The sequence below is a fragment of the Pelodiscus sinensis genome, chromosome 9 (assembly GCF_052426305.1).
Source record: "Pelodiscus sinensis isolate ZL-2025 chromosome 9, ASM5242630v1, whole genome shotgun sequence".
NCBI lineage: Eukaryota > Metazoa > Chordata > Testudines > Trionychidae > Pelodiscus > Pelodiscus sinensis.
Window position 1 is genome coordinate 45,929,689 of NC_143060.1, and position 17,202 is coordinate 45,946,890.

At 44.0% G+C, this 17,202-nt stretch overlaps 1 protein-coding gene across 4 annotated transcripts in view; it reads left to right on the forward strand.

The window, feature by feature from the left end:
* STXBP3 (syntaxin binding protein 3) overlaps positions 1 to 17,202 on the forward strand; it is an 88,308-nt gene that overhangs the window by 59,174 nt on the left and 11,932 nt on the right. For 3 of the 4 annotated variants that reach the window (XM_025189408.3, XM_025189410.3, XM_089780557.1), the window contains 5 exons: positions 598 to 696; positions 2,559 to 2,644; positions 6,563 to 6,711; positions 10,956 to 11,052; positions 11,448 to 11,755. In XM_025189408.3, coding sequence (XP_025045193.2) covers positions 598 to 696; positions 2,559 to 2,644; positions 6,563 to 6,711; positions 10,956 to 11,052; positions 11,448 to 11,529 — 513 coding nt within the window. In that variant the 3' untranslated portion in view covers positions 11,530 to 11,755. Of the gene's footprint in view, positions 1 to 597; positions 697 to 2,558; positions 2,645 to 6,562; positions 6,712 to 10,955; positions 11,053 to 11,447; positions 11,756 to 17,202 lie in introns of those variants that run through there. The other variant, XM_025189409.3, reaches the window with a different exon arrangement.

Below are 17,202 nucleotides of genomic sequence, written 5' to 3' on the forward strand. Positions count from 1 at the left end.
CACTCATGGGAACAGACAGGCTGGGGCCAGGAACATTGCCAGATTAGGGGGTGCTGACAGGAGCATGAAGCCCGTGGGCAACACTAACCTCCTGTTGATCTGGCAAATTCCCTAGGAGGGTGCCAGACCAGGGAGGTTTGACCTGTATTTAAGAATCTGATCATTTTGGTTTGATAGGCAATTCTCAAAGTAACCAAAAAAATCAGTGTTTTGAAATTTCTCTTACTTCCTTGAAAAGAGTCATTATTCATTTTGCACTATTCTATCCAAGTATCTAGTTGCAGTGAACAGGTGCAAGGGTAAAGTTAGGGGACCACTGCTGTAAGCACTAGGCTCCAGCAGCTGGGCAGTAATTATATGTGGGGAGCCATTCTCTTAGTAATTCTATACCCTTCAGCATTCAAACAGTCACTTTTTGGGTAAACCAATATATCCAGCTCCTTGTTTCTGACATGGAGATTTCCAGTAGTTAATTTTGAATTGCAGCTGAAATGTACTAGAGACATGGTACAGTATTTCCTTAGAATATTCTATTGTGTTGAAACTGATTTAAAAGAAATATAAAACCATAGCCTCTTTTTAAAATCTTTTATTTAGTCTGCTGCTCAGCAACGTAGACAATCAAGAAAGGATCGCTCTTCAGAAGAAACTTTTCAACTTTCTAGATGGACACCTGTTATCAAAGACGTTATGGAGGTAGGTAAACTCTAAGAATGTAGTTAATTTCTATACTGCCTCTAGGAAACAAGTGAGGAATCAAGTACTCAACTACTTGCTTCCCCTCCCCCCCTGTATTAAAGGCAGCAAGCAGGGGAAGGAAACAGGAGCTGGTGCTGGGGGGAACCAGCTTAAAAGCTGGCTTCTCCCCAGCACTGTCTCCATGGTGTACTGGGCTGGCTGCAGACAGTGCTGCTCCGGTAGCAGCCCCTATCCACAGGGAGTCCCAGCTCCCCACTAGCGGCACCCCCACCCCCAGGCAGGGGCTGCTGGACCTGGTGCAAACTGGGACCAAGCAAACTGCTCAGTTCTGGCTTGCACTGGTCCAGGACCACTGCAGCTCTGCCTCTTAAATGTAGTAGAAGCCACACAGCTCTTACTACATTTAAAAGGCAGAGGCACAGCACTCTAGGACCTGGCATGAGCCAGGATGGCTGAGTCCTGACTCACACCAGGTCTCAGACCTACCCCCACTGCAGCTCTGCAGTTTAAATGTAGTAGGAGCCAGGCTGCCTACGCACGGGCTCCTTTCACATTTAAACAGCAGAGCCACAGCAAGGCCTCTTGTTGACTAATCATGTACTCCATACAGTTTGTATCGAGCATACGATTAGTCAGCTACTCGCTTCTTAACATCCTTAATAGAAATATCCTTAAGGACATTGTAGGATAACAGTTGTTTGAAAGATAATCTGTTGAAATTATAAAAAGTTTGGGTTAATTACATTTTATATTACACTGAAGAACTTTTTTCATATGAAAGTTTTATGGAATATATAAAGACGTGCACACAGCCACTAAATTTCTATATAAAAATAGAAAATGAAATGAATAAGTGGGAAATAATTTGCTTCAGCTAGTTTTAAATTAGAGGGAGACAATTGAAATTCCTCTCCAGTGGTTGATAGTATGAAATTGGGTTCTCTTTTTTTGGTACCCTGGGTCTTGTTTGATCTAAAAGGAAGATTGCTTCTGCAGCACTCAATATTTTGGTGCTGGATTTAGCCAATCTTTCCTTTTGCTGAGGAATAAGGGAAGCCCATGCAAGTGTTTGCTTCAGTCAGACTCCCACTGTGCAGACACCACCAAGCTCAGCTTAAGGTAAGCAGACTCCAGCTACGTATTCTGCGTAGCTGTAGTTGTGTACCATAAGCAGAGCTGCAAGGTGTAGTGTGGATCTGGCATTAGAGACGAACAGATTCATTAGGGCATAACAGATTCATTAGGATGTAGATCAACCTCAGCCTGGAACAATCCATGCAAGGGATCCACTCAGGCCACGTCTATTTTGCCACGCTGGAGATCAATGTTCTGGCATTCGATTTAGCGGTTCTAAGAACTCTCTAAACTGAATGCTGAGGGTGTCACTGGCAAACAGAGACGAGCTATTCAACCAGGAAGGGGAGTTGACAGGAGTGTTTCCTCCTGTCTGTCCCACTGTGGAGAAGGTGCCAGGCTTGGTATAAGATATATTGATACCAGTTACTTAAGTTGCATACCTTAAGCCAACCTTCCAGGTGTAGTATAGAGCAAGAGAGAGAAATTAAATAGGTTAAGACAGTTATAAAACAAAAATGAAATCTGAACAATTCATAACTTCGCACTGTTTTTTCTTCCTCATGATGATACATGGACTCTGTCACAAATGACTCAGTACTATGGTAATTATGGTGTGGCTTTCAGTAGGAGCACTAGTTCTTATGCAATCTATTTGACTTGTCACTGCTTCTAGACTGGAACTTATAAACTAGCCATCCTTGTCAAGAGTGGAGATTTATGGGCATTTGTATATGCATAAAGTTTCAAGTTAATATAACTGGTTAAAATTAATCTCTTTTCAGGATGCAATAGAAAACAAACTAGATTCAAAAGAATGGCCTTACTGTTCTGAGTGCCCTGCAGCCTGGAATGGTTCAGGAGCAGTAAGGTAAATTGTAAAAATTTATATTAGGGGTAACTAGGGGGCTGTGCCCCCTGCTCACTACACTTGCCAACCCCTTCAGGCACTCTTCCCCCCCCCCCCACCCCCGGAAGGGTGCAGGAGCAGGCTGGGGCCGGGGGGTCTTGGTGGAAGGGGTGAGTGATGGGGCTGAGGGTGCAGGGTCTCAGGTTGTGGGGGTATGAGTGAGCGGGATTGGGTGTGCAGGGTCTCAGCCAAGGGTGTATGTGACAGGGCTGGGGGTGTGGGAGGGACCCATATGGCTTTTTCCCAAGCACTGGGGAGAAGGGGTTGTGCAGCTCCCGCCCTGTGGCACCAGGCAAAGGGGGAGGGAGGGAGGAGATGGGGATAATGAAGTGATGACATCACTTTGTTGTTCCGCAGGAAATTTTGTGTGTGTGTGTGTGGAATATTTTTTAAAAAAAGAGAATGTACTGTTCTCATTTATTTTCTTACGTGTATTGAATAACTTTGAGAAATGATGTGTGTGTGGGGGGGGGCTGAAGTCATTTAGTATAAAGTAAAATCTACTAAAAAGCAGTTCATCTGAGATTCTCTGGAGCTTTGCTAGGGTTGGCAATTTATGGCTCCCGAGGCAAATATGGCTCAGGAGGGAGCCAAATATGGCTCTTTTACAGCTTGAACTCAGTCCCCCTTTTTCTCCCCCCACAGCAGGAAGTCCACGCTTGTGCTCCATCCCCGTGTTCCCCTGTGACCTTGCAACACCAGCTTCCTGCTTGGGGCGGGGGTGGAGAGAGGGGGGAAGTCCCAACCCTTCCTGCTGAATTCCACTTGCAGGGAAGAAGTGGAGCCTGAAGCAGCTCCACGTGTTACTGGTTCCCTTCCTCCTCTCCCTCTCCTGGCTCAGGGAGCAGCAGTACACAGATGCCTTTTCTGGAGGCTTTCCCTGCTGCTCCCATTGGCTGGAATCCAGCCAATGAAAGCAGCAGCAGGTCAGGACTGGGAGTAGTGTGGGGCATGAAAGCAGGTATGTGCCACTCTTCTGTCCAGATCTCTCACCGTCCAGCCTGCTCCTGTACTCCCGTTCTTATCCCCCTCCCTGACAGATTGGTCCCGCACACTGAACCCCTAGGGGGCCACAATTCACTAACCCTGGAACCCCAGAAAAGTTAATCTGGCGTGAGGCCTTCAACCTCAATCTTCCCTGCCCCTCCCCCACCATGGCACTGGAACACCAAGGAAGTGAGGTGTTGCAGTTTGGGGCCACATCAGTGAAGCTTGGGGGTTTTTGGAGGGTGGGTAGGGTTTTTTTTGTTTTGCTTCTCATTTGTGTGGTCTCTGACTGATTTTTTTTTTTTTTTTTTTAATTATTTTTTTTTTTTCTCTCTGTGGGTCAGTGGCTCCCAACCCAAAAAAGGTCTGCCACACCCTCCCATAAATAAAGACTGTGTTGAAACCTTTTGTTTGGACATGATACTTTTATTTAACATGAAGCCTGTCCCCAACCTCCATCTGGCCGCAGTTTCTTGTCCCTGGCCCCGATCCTGAGGTAGGCCCCATGGTCTGGTCCCTGTCTGGCTGCAGGAAGGGCAGGTGGCAGCCGCCTTACTGCTGCAGCACACGTTGGAGGGGAGGCCATGATCTTGTTGGCCAGGGGGTGCTGCATGGGGACCGCGGCGCCCAAACGGCTGCTTGCGCCGCTTGCTCCCCTGCGGCAGCCCAGATGAGCAGCAGAGAAGTCAGCCAAGAGCCACCGCATGAGGTGAAGGTCATGACTCAGGCAACAGCGCCGCCCAGAGGGAACAGCCAGCATTTCAGCGTTAGTCTCAGACATTGGGCTACTACATATATATATATATATATATATATATATATATATATATATATATATATATATATATATATATATATAAAATGTGGGAAGCACTCTAACTAAAATTAAGTGATTTTTTTCAGGGGAGTTAGCTTGAGTAGTTTAGTGTTTAAATGTATGAATATGTTGAGTGCCTGTTTTAGGCTGAAGAAATGTATTTTGCATTTAGTTCTGAAAGTGACAGTTCTCACTTTTCTCAAGTGTGAATTCCTTGGCTAGGTCTGAGATTTGTTTTTTTTTTTTTGTGTGCAACTTTTCTCCACAAACTCTCAGGATTCCCCTCACTAAACAATTTAATTATCCTCATTGAATTTAGCTCTTGCAGAAGTCAGTGGCCCTGGAGAAGGTGATTGCTGAAAGCTAGAACCAATCCCATGGAAGTTTTCAACTATCAGTAACTTTCGAATGAATTCTGTGTTCAGTGGACAAGCTAGTGTGGAGAACATTAGGGTGGATTTGAATTAAATCCAATAGATTTAAATGATGATTCAAATCACTAGTCGGGAATATTCTATTTAATAATGGTTTTCTACCTAAAGTGCATTCCTGTTGGATATCACTTTCTTAATATATATTCACAACTCAGTGTAGGTTTCATTTTTAGTAGGTATACACTAGACATTTTTAAACAGATTTATTTTGCATACCCTTTAGATTTTGTTTTAAAGCGATATCAGAAAATGAATTATTGTTTGGGTATTTCAGTTACCAAAGGTAATTGAAGGCATTTATGAAGTGATTGGGAGGTGAATGATCTCCAATTGAACAGGTTAATCAATATTTGGAGGATTTTAACTAAAATAATTAAATTAAATTTTTAAAATAAAAATTAAATTGACTGTCAGCCAGGTAACATGAGAAACTTAAAATATTGGCTTTTATTTATTGAACTTTTTGAAAGTTTGCACTTTTATAGAGGTAAGGGATTGACTCCATATACAAATTTGCAGCAGGACAATAGGGTTGAGGTCTGTTAATTCTCACTTCTTTATTTTAAAAACATTTAAGCATGTTGGCTCTGGAGACAAAAATCCAGTTTAAGAACTGCAAAACTAAGCATCTCTGATATCTTTTAGACTGAGCACTGAGTCTCAGAGAGTAGATAGATAAAAAGATTTAATCTAAATAATCTATACAGAAGCCTCTAAATCTATGCAGATCCCCATAAGATTCGGTCCCTAATCATGAATGATTGGAACTCATTTACAAAACTTTTCTTAAACATTACATGAATTAGAATTTATAATCCCTATTCCGTGAGAGATCTTTTGAACTGTGATTTTATCTTAATTAAAACTATCTTTACATTGGTTTTTTTTCCTCAAAGCATTTTACCAAAAAATCCAAATTAAATGATCAGATTTTTGTTTTATTTTGAAAATCATTGATTTTTTTTATCCACACTTTTTGTTCTATTTGCATGTGCCTTCACTCCTATTTGTCTCCAGCTGACTGACACAAGCATTGCTGTTAATGTAATCCAGTAATAACATTTCCCGGAATGCCATTGAACTATTGTTGATATATATAATTTATCCAATTGTATGAAAAAGATGCTCTACTACATAACTGTGAAATACTTGTCCGATTTTGTTTGTTTTCATAAAACGTTTAATTGGTCAGACTTTCATGGAAGCTTTCTCATAGCTGGTGGGTGAGAATAGTTTTATTGGACAAGCTTCTGTTAGTGTGAGAAGCTTTCAGACTGCAGAGAGCTCTTCTTCAGGTCTCTGAAAGATAATCAGCTAAATATCAGCTAACATGCATCTGAGGGAACATTTCGAGGTGAAGTTAACCCATTGACGTCTCTGCCATCCATAGGGCCAAAAAGGGGTTCAGTGGGCTAAGGATTGGAGTAATAAGCCATAAGTCCAGGATCTTTATTAAGATAACGATTTTTAATGACAAGCAAAATTATGAGTTTAAGCTCCCCAATTTGTCTTTTGATGGCTACAGCAATGCTGAAGATGTGGAAATTTTCTATCATTTTTACAAATACATTATGGAACATGGGTGATGAAACTAGATGCAATACATCACTGTCCTCAGTTTTCTTATGAACTATTTTACAGTGCTCGCCAGAAGCCCAAGACTAGTTACCAGGATGAGCGAAAGAGTGGTTCAAAGCTGATAGTTTTTGTAATTGGAGGCATCACGTACTCAGAGATACGCAGTGCTTATGAAGTTTCTCAAGCCTACAAATCTTGTGAAGTGATCATTGGTAAGTCTGTCTAGAGAAGAGGAAGTACTAGATGAAATGAGGTGCTTCATCTGAGCATTAGGGTGTGTTAATTTTTAAGTGCATTTTTGAAAAACATTTTCCTTTATCCTTTAAGTCATCTAGAAAAAAGCATAATATGGTTACTATTCTCTTTTGAAACATCTAGTATCCCTAGATGTGCATTGGTCCTTCATGGCTATTGCCCTTAGTTCCTTCTGAAAAGACATGTTCTCACAGTTACCTTGAAAATCTTCAAAGGAAAAAGTGGTAACCAATGTAAGACAATTCAGACCTCAGTCTTGCTACTGTAGTGTTGCATCCTAATTGCTAAAATACTAAATCAGAGAGAGTTATGAGACTCAGGAGTCATGAAGCTGAATCGCTAGCTGTACATATTAGTGAATCTCCTGACAACTGTTTAATTTCAACTGTGCATTGAGTTGCACCTAGCCCACTGCTGAATGTATTGCAGTTGCTATTACCAGTTGAAATCGGAATACAGGCAGTCCCCAGGTTACGTACAAGATAGGGACTGTAGGTTTGTTCTTAAGTTGAATCTGTATGTAAGTCGGAACTGGCGTCAGCCGCTGCTGAAACTGATCAGTTTCAACAGCGGCTGAATCTGGACGCCAGTTCTGACTTACATACGGATTCAACTTAAGAAACCCAGGCGTCCACATACGGATTCAACTTAAGAAACCCAGGCGTCCCCAAGTCAGCTTCTGCTGAAACTGATCAGCGGCTGATTCCAGGAAGCCCGGGGCAGAGCTACTCTGCCTCGGGCTTCCTGTAGTCAGCCCCTGGTCAGTTTCAGCAGCGGCTGACTTGGGGACGCCTGGGGCAGAGCAGCTGGGGTGCTGCCGGGTTGCTCCAGTAGCGCCGCTCCTCGGCACTACTGGACCAACCCACCAGCATCCCAGCTGCTCTGCCCCAGGCGTCCTGATTCAGCCACTGCTGAAACTGACCAGCAATGGCTGAATCAGGACGCCTGGGACAGAGCAGCTGGGGTGCTGCCGGGTTGGTACAGTAGTGCCGAGGAGCGGCGCTGCGGGACCAACCCGGCAGCGCCCCAGCTGCTGTACCCCAGGCGTAGGCAAGAAAAGCCTGGTCTGCTGGGGAGTGGAGGAGAGGGGAGGGGGGGGGCACTAACTGCACCCCCCCCCCCCCCAGCAGACCAGGGAGACGCAGGTGGTGGGACTGCCCGCATCCTCCATGGCTTTGCTCCGTCTCCCTGGTCTGCAGACCAGGGAGACGCAGAGCAAAGCCGTGGAGCACGCCTGCAGCGGGACAGCCCAGGCGCGCCTAGAGCACGCCCGCCTTGGAGCACGCCTGCAGCGGGACAGCCCAGGCGCGCCTAGAGCACGCCCGCCTTGGAGCACGCCTGCAGCGGGACAGCCCGGGCGCTCCTGGGCTGTCCCGCTGCGGGCGTGCTCCAAGGCTTTGCTCCGCGTCTCCCTGGTCTGCTGGGGAGGGGGGGCTTCCCCCCCCCCCCCAGCAGACCAGGGAGATGTGGAGCAGCTTTTCTCGCCCCGGAGGAAGGGGGCGGCGGGACTGCAGCGCATCTGGGCGTCCCGCTGCTCCAGTCCTCCGGGGCGAGAAAAGCCCCGTTAGGCGTCCTGATTCAGCCCCGACGTAAGTCGGATCCGCGTAACTCGGGGACTGCCTGTACACAAACCAGAGTAGTGCCAAAATATTACTGACTTCAAAAGCTTATCTGCAGTGATAACGGAAATGGCAATAGTTCGGCCCAGAATTTTTGGTAGCATTCTTCTAGTTCTAGTTAAGGGTCAGTCATTTAATTCTGATATCCATGTGAAGGACTGCTTAAAACACTAGAAACTGTAGTGTGCCCTGGTTGTTTCAAGATGCATACCAAGATTTAATCTTATCAGTGTAGATGCTGCAGGAATTCTTGGAGGTAGCAACAGCAGCTGGTGGAAAGGCTCTGTCTAAATAGCAGCTAAAAATCTTTTAGTATGTGTCAGAGGAATAAAACATCATAGATTTAAAAATAAGTCTGATGTCCAGAGCTGAATGAGCTGTTGCAGAGAGAGAGGGCATATAAAGGTGGCTATTATTGCCCAGACACCACAAGAGGAAAGACAGGACACCAGAGGAATGTGGTTTAACAAGGCTTCAACTTTAAATAACACACCAGGGAAGCCACCCAGCAACAATTCATCCAGTGTTCATCCTCTGTCCTTTCTACTCTATTCCACCTGGAAAAGAGCTGCAGTTAATCCTCTCATTCGATTAACCTGTCCCTAGCATAGCTTCTAGGACCCATCACCTCACATGAGTTAATGGAATGGGTAAAAAGAGATAGGGAATGGGGCAGGGATTCTGCTACTTCCTTTAGAAGCTCTCCTGATTTATCAGAGCAATTTGAACAATAATCTACACTGGGCACCTGCCACATTGTGGGGGAAAAAAATGCATTTCCCAACTGAACTGACCTGTTGGACCCTTTGGGCTACTGAGACGAGGGCATAAAACCCCACTCCTCACGGTCCAGGCCATTCCTTCCTAGCCCTTAGACTGCTACTGTGGTGCTTACAGTGCAGCCCTGAACTCTGGTCCTCCTCTAATCCCAAATGTGGGAAAGAGAGAGGGATCTTTTCCTCCTGGGCTGTCTACACTGGCACCCTTTTCCGTAAAAGAGATGCTAATGAGACACTTCGGAATTGCAAATTCCATGGGGGATTTAAATATAGGCAGTCCCCAAGTTACGCGGATCCGACTTGTCGGATCTGCAGTTACGAACAGGGTTTGCTGTCCGTCTCCCTGATCTGCTGAGACGGGGAGCAAAGCCTCTGAGGACGCTGGCAGCGGGACGGCCGCGGCGCGTCTGGGCTGTCCGCTGCCCGCGTGCTCCCCGGCTTTGCTCCCCGCCTCCCTGGTCTGCTGGAGACCAGCAGACCAGGGAGACGGGGAGCAAAGCCGGGGAGCACGCGGGCAGCGGACAGCCCAGACGTGCCGCGGCCGTCCCGCTGCCAGCGTCCTCAGGCTTTGCTCCCTGTCTCAGCAGACCAGGGAAGCAAAGCCGGGGAGCACACCGGCAGCGGGACCGCGGTGCGTCTTGGTCTGCCGCCTGCGTCTCCCTGGTCTGCTGGGGGTGGGGGAGTGCAGATAGTATGCCCCCCCCCCCCCAGCAGGCCAGGCTTTTCTCCGGATGCCTGTGGTAGAGCAGCTGGGGCGCTGCCGGTTCGTCCCGCAGCGCTGCTCTGGGCGCTACTGGACCAATCCGGCAGCACCCCAGCTGCTCTGCCCCAGGCGTCCTGATTTAGCCACTGCTGGTCAGTTTCAGCAGCGACTGAATCAGGACACCTGGGGCAGAGCAGCTGGGGTGCTGGTGGGTTGGTCCAGTAGCGCCGAGGAGCGGCGCTACTGGAGCAACCCAGCAGCACCCCAGCTGCTCTGCCCCAGGTGTCCCCAAGTCAGCCGCTGCTGAAACTGATCAGAGGCTGATTCCAGGAAGCCCGGGGCAGAGCAACTCTGCCTCGGGCTTCCTGTAGTCAGCCGCTGGTCAGTTTCAGCAGCGGCTGAATCTGGACGCCAGTTCCGACTTACATACAGATTCAACTTAAGAACAAACCTACAGTCCCTATATTGTACGTAACCCGGGGACTGCCTGTATCCCCCGCGGCATTTGCATGAACATGGCTGCCGCTTTTTTCCGGCTCGGGGTTTTGCCAGAGAAAAGCGCCAGTCTTGACTGGTACTTTTCTCCTGCAAAACCCCGAGCCAGAAAAAAGCGGCAGCCATGTTCATGCAAATGCCGCGGGGGATATTTAAATCCCCTGCGGAATTTTCAATTCCGAAGTCTCTCAGTAGCATCCCTTTTACAGAAAAGGGTGCCAGTGTAGACACAGCCCTGGTGTTCAGATTGGTAGCACTGGGCAGGGGGAAAGGTTTATGCGTATGCAGAAGCAAACAGGCTATATGGAAGAGCATAGAACAACCCTATTAGGTGCTGATTCTGCATTCCTCAACCCCCCGGGGTGGGGGAGGAGAGGCAGAATGGAATCCTTGAAGATTTTTTTTCTCCTGCTAATGCAGTCAAAGCCATCTCCTGTTTTGGGACTGAGAGGAGCATTTGCTTCCATAATCACTGCATCAAAATCCTTAAAGCATTTTAAACTAATATATGAAAGGTACAATAAACATTTAACACGCAATTTTGATTTGGTAGTGAACCATGCATAGTTAACTTCGTCTACCTAAAAGTATATTTCTTTTACCAGGTTCCACTCATATTTTGACACCCAAAAGACTGCTGGATGATGTGAAGATGCTTAATAAACCAAAGGATACAATTTGCATTAAGGATGAAGAGAAACAGTAATGTTCAAGCACTTTTATTTTAGTGATGACTAACTAAAAAGAGATGTTAATATAAATAACATGTAAATATTTTTATGGAATTAACTTTTTTCCAGTGATGTATTTGGGACAATGTAGACCGTCAACTAATCGAGCATCTTTGTATAATTTAAATGTGCTGCTTTTCTTTTTTGAGTAAGGGGCATGAAGAGGAGGAAAAGTATCAAACATCTTGTTTTATATTATATGGGGTATAGACAACATTTCACTGTAAAATGCTTTCTGAAACTTGCACACTAACAAATTATGGAGAATTTAAAAATCATCATGTTTGTGTATATATAATTACTGAAAATCATTTTATTTATATAAAAAAATGATTTTTTCAGTAATTATGAAAACTTTCTATACAGGAAACGAGAGAGGCTTTCTGAAACTGACAGTGTCCTAGACTTAAATATAGATGCTTCAGAAGCAAAAGCTGTGCATAAGTGAATGGTAAGATTATTTCACATATGTTCAATGTCCCTTGCGATATGTAAAATTCAATTAAAACAATTTATATTAAGAAATGGAAATGTACATTGTTTTGTGAAAAAATAGGGCAAAATACTACCCTGGTGCTTTCTGCTTATAGATTGAGAGGAGGGGAATTCATCATGGAAGTACTAAAATAAAAAAAAAAAATGGTTTTATTTCAATAAAGAACTCTGGAAATGTGCTCGTTCATCTTTTGAAATGATTCAGTGCACTAACAATGCTCATTAGGACATTCTTCTGTGTTGCTCACAAAAACAAATAGCCAGCTTTTATTTACTAAACTTTTCCACTGTTATGTGTATAGTACATCTATTTTGTATATTTAGTTGCTAATGAACTCATCTAATGCAGTCTGAGGGGCAGCGGTGTGACTCTCTAACTTTAAAAGAGTTATTCTTTAGCACCTTACAGACTAACAAATATATAGTATCATGTGCTTTCGTGGGTAAATCTAACATAGATTTTGTGGTGCCACCAAAGACTTAAGAGCAAAGTTTGTAATGCAGTGGCAATAAAAAGGGAGATCAAGTGAGTCGTCTCTTATTCCCCCTTGTCCCTGCTTGTTTGTTCATGTCATGTGAACAGTTTGTCCGGGTAGAGAAAACCATGATGAACGTAGGCTGTCAATTTCAAAATCTAATTTTAAACAGGGCTATTTTTAAAAGGAACATCTCCTTTACATAGAACTTAAGTATATTACTGTAATAAAATATTTTAAAAGGGCTCTAGAGGCGATCCTGGCAATTACAGACCGGTATGTCTAACTTCAGTACCGGGCAAATTAGTCGAAACAATAGTAAAGAATAAAATTGTGAAGCATGTAGAAGAACATAATTTGTTGGATAAAAGTCAACATGGTTTCTATAAAGAGAAATCATGTCTTATTAATCTATTAGAGTTCTTTGAAGGGGTTAACAAATATGCAGACCAGGGAGATCCAGTAGATATACTTAGATTTCCAGAAAGCCTTTGACAAGGTCCCTCACCAAAGGCTCTTGTGTAAATTACATTGCCATGAGATAAGAGGGAAGGTCCTTTCATGGATTGAGAACTGGTTAAAAGACAGGAAACAAAGGGTAGGAGTAAATGGTAAATTTTCAGAATGGAGAGGGGTAACTAGTGGTGTCCCCCAAGGGTCAGTCCTGGGACCAATCCTGTTCAACTTATTCATAAATGATCTGGAGAAAGGGGTAAGCAGTGAGGTGGTAAAGTTTGCGGATGATACTAAACGGTTTAGGATAGTCAAGACAGAAGCAGACTGTGAAGAACTTCTAAAAGATCTTACCAAACGGAGTGAGTGGGCAACAAAATGGCAAACGAAATTTAACGTGGATAAGTGTAAAGTAATGCACACTGGAAAAAATAACCCCAACTATAAGTACAGTATGATGGGAGGCTAATTTGGCTACAACAAATCAGGAATGAGATCTTGGAGTCATCATGGATAGTTCTGAAAATTTCCACACAGTGTGCAGTGGCAGTCAAAAAGGCAAATAGGATGTTAGGAATTATTAAGGAAGGGATAGTGTCTTATTTTCTATCTTACTGACCCTGTATAAAACTATGGCACACCCACATCTTGAATACTGTGTACAGATGTGGTCTCATGTCAAGAAAGATACTTTGGCCTTAGAAAGTGTTCAGAAAAGGGCAACTAAAATGATTTTGTATGGGACCTTTTCCAAACCTAGAGAGGCTAAAGCGACTGGGACTTTTCAGTTTAGAAAAGAGGAGACTGAGGGGGGACATGATAGAGGTATATAAAATCATGAGTGGTGTGGAGCGGGTGAATAAATTATTAGTTCCCATAATAGAAGAACTAGAGGACACCAAATGAAATTAATGGGTAGCAGGTTTAAAACTAATAAAAGAAAGTTCTTCTTCACACAGCGCGTAGTCAACCTGTGGAACTCCTTGCCAGAGGAAGCTGTGAAGGCTAGGACTATAACAGAGTTTAAAGAGAAGCTAGATAATTTAATGGAGCTTAGGTCCATAAAAGGCTATTATCCAGGGGATAGAAATGGTGTTCCTGGCCTCTGTTTGTCAGAGGCTGGAGATGGATGGCATAAGACAAATGGCTTGATCATTGTCTTCGGCCCACCCCCTCTTGGGCACCTAGCACTGGCCACTGTTGGCAGACAGGCTACTGGGCTAGATGGACCTTTGGTCTGACCCATTACGGCCATTTTTATGTAATAAAAATGCAAAATCGGAACTCTCAGATTTTGATGAATGAGAGATCAGCTCAACAATAATGTCGTCATTGAACTGAATTAAATATTTTCAATTATTATAGTGGCGCAAATACTGCTATTGTATTTATATTTTTCCAGACGTCCAATACTTTGTTTCCTTTGTGCAGAAAAGCTTTACTTCTGGTTTCACTTTTTAGTTAGCAGGTACAGAAGGAATATGTCTTCGTTTGATCTCGTTCATTCAAAGTGGGAAAAAATAGAAGAAATGCTTGTTTCCTTTTCCACCTTGTTCAAGATTCAAGGAAATGGGGCCAGATTTTCAACCAAATTTCCATTGTTTTTAAATAGGAGTTAGGCACTGAACGTGCCTTGACACTTCAAAAACAAAATCCCGCAAGGTGCCTATCTACATCTTTTAGAAACCTAAAATATCTTTGAAAACCTGGCTCTAAGATTGGAAACAGTCTCAGTTCATTCACTATAATTAATGCTGCCTTTGCATTTAAAGCTGATGTTTTGTTTAAAAACAAACAATCATCTTTCCCTAGTTTTTAATGTAACTATATGAGCACTTTTTAAATTCCAGTTTCTCTCCAGTTATAGCTTGACACAAAATCCAGAGTGAAATACAGGCAGTCCCCGGGTTATGTACAAGATAGGGACTGTAGGTTTGTTCTTAAGTTGAATTTGTATGTAAGTCGGAACTGGTACATATTGTAGGGGATACTCTAGCCAACCATTTCTCCAGAGCTCAGTTTTATTCTCCCACACTTCACTTCCCTCAGTCCTTTATTCTCAAGCTGAGGTGTCTGCTGAGAAAAGCCGCTCCACGTCTCCCTAGTCGTCTGCGGGGGGAGGGGGGGTGCTAGCTTCGCATCTCCCTGGTCTGCTGGGGGGAAGCAGCTAGTGCGGGGTTGCCTCACCCCGTTTGTAAGTAGGGATCCGTTGTAAGTCGGATCCATGTAACCCGGGGACTGCCTGTAAAGCTAGTAAATTAACTTTCCCCTTTTTTATAATGTAAAAATTAATCTGAATAAATGTATCAATATTATGTAGGCCTGTAATATAATCAAAAAGCTATATAATGTTTTGCAACTAAATTAAACAGGAATGAACCTTGCTTTAGAAAAATTAATTGAAATATAAGTGGAAAAAACATGATTCAATCAATTTCCTGTTCCTTAACATTGATAAATCTTGATATTTTTAAAACAGGAGTGCTGTAACTAGATGTGAATGACCAGTTGGCTATCTGATAAGCAAATGCTTATTGGATAATCAAAACATCAGTCACGTCCCCCCCACTTGCTGCCTCTATTAGTTTGTCATGTTTTTTCTCATTACATGCAAACTGAATTATTTTTAAATTGCTTAGCTTTACCAGGCACATGGTCTTCAAACTGTGCAGGTTGGGAGACCGTACTGGGTCACGGAATGTTAGGTATTGGGTCTAGTTGCTGCAGGGTGATCAGTGGAAATGCTAAGGCAGGTTACCTGCCCGTCCTCGGAGGCAGGCTGCTCTGTGCCTCAGAAGTGGCCAGAAGAATGTCCAGCTCCTAGGGGTATGTGGGGGGGGGGGGGGGGGGAAGAGTGAACAGGACTCTATTCACTGCTCCTGACCTGGGCTAGAACCTGCTGCTGGCTGCTTCTGGGATGCAGCATGTTCTGCAGGGCCAGGGCTTTAGTACCTCCTCTGCACTGCTGACCGGGAGCCACTGGAGGCTCTTCCTGGCCTCCTCCCCCCCACCTGAAAGCTGAAGCTCTCATCCTCAGTCACACCCTAGAGCCCACACTTTAGTCCCATGGTGTTCAACCAGTTCTGAAACAGTAGTCATTAGGGAGGTCGTGTAGACTATATGGTAAGCCTAGGCTTATCAATCTTGTTGACTACATGCATTCCCCACCCCTACACTCATTCCCTGCCCTTGCTGCCTCTGTATCAGAGGCAGTGGGGGGAGAGGACAGAGCGGCTGCCAGTGTCTGTGAGGAGCTGGCTTAAAAGCCAGCTCACCACAAACACCATATTTGACTGCTTTCCCTCACTATCAGATGCAGCAAGGGGTAGGAAGAGAAGGGGATGCTTCAAAGCAGCAGCACCATGTAGAGACTGAGGCCAGCTGAGGATTCCCCCACTGACCCTGGGCTGCATGTGGCACTCCATCTTTGAAACGCTGCTGGGAGCACTTTTGCGTTTTGAAGTGTAGCAACAACCCTGGGGCTGTTGCTACACTTCAAAGGGTGGAGGTGCACTTATTGACTAATTGAATAGTCTATGCAAATTACATTGACTATTCAATTAGCCAATTAATCTAAATTTAACATTCCTAGCATGTGGTGGCAGGGGGCTCTCTGGTAGTGAGGCTGGGAGTGCCTTGGCTGCTGGCCCCACCCTTGTGGACTATCAAATAGTTGTGTAACCGCTATATTTTCATGTGGGTACATGACTATAGTTACCCTACATCTATCATCCCTAGTTGCAACTATGGTGCCTACTGCTAAAGTGAACTACCCCACACGCAACTGGCCAAATAGCCACTAGTTGTGGCTAGCATGTTGGATACTATGGCTTTAGTACAATGATGTTGGGTTGTGGACATCAACAATTTTAGATCCATAGTGATGTGTGTAAAAGTCACAATTTATGCAAAGTATCTCAGTGTCTTATGGGACATTGTATAGATCAGCACTCGTTAGATAGCTAAACGATTTCTAGAGGGTGAAAAGAAAGTAATCTTCTTCCAAGTATTTCTTAGTATGCCATGCCCTTGTGTGAGGTTTTTTTTTTTACTGAGGTCACAATCTTCGAGGATAGTAATAAGACTCCTGCATATTTTGAAGTAATCAAATACGTGTCCTCTCCCTAAAGTATGAGGTTATAAAAAAGGATGCTAATAGTATCTGATGTGTATAATTGGTCCTTAAGCACCAAGTTTGAACTAAACTACTCACTGAATTTTAGAATACATATACAATCAATTCTAGTGACAAATTTCCTTATAGGCATTAAAGGAGTTTAGCCCTGTTTGACATTTTTTTATTCATAATGCTGAAATACAAAACTTCAGCTATTAGCTGTATTATGAAGGCCAAATCCAACAGATACTGTGACATTTTGGAGTATAAACGGGGGTGCTGAAAGACAATTTACTAAAGGGTATATTTAACAATACAAACTCTTCTTTGAATATGTCCTTCCAAAAGTGAATGAATGTCACAGCTAAAACATGTTGGAAAAAAATTACCTGTGAACAATGAGGTTCAGTTGTTTCCCTTTGTGATGTCCAGTACCAACCAGGATACAGAGCAGGATTGCGATAGTGCTGAGAGCATGCAGTGTGTTAGTGACGGATGAGATGTTATCTTCCTGGCTCTAAATTACACAGCTTAGACACTAGAGTTCTTTATAGAATTGATCTATGTAACCATACCTGAA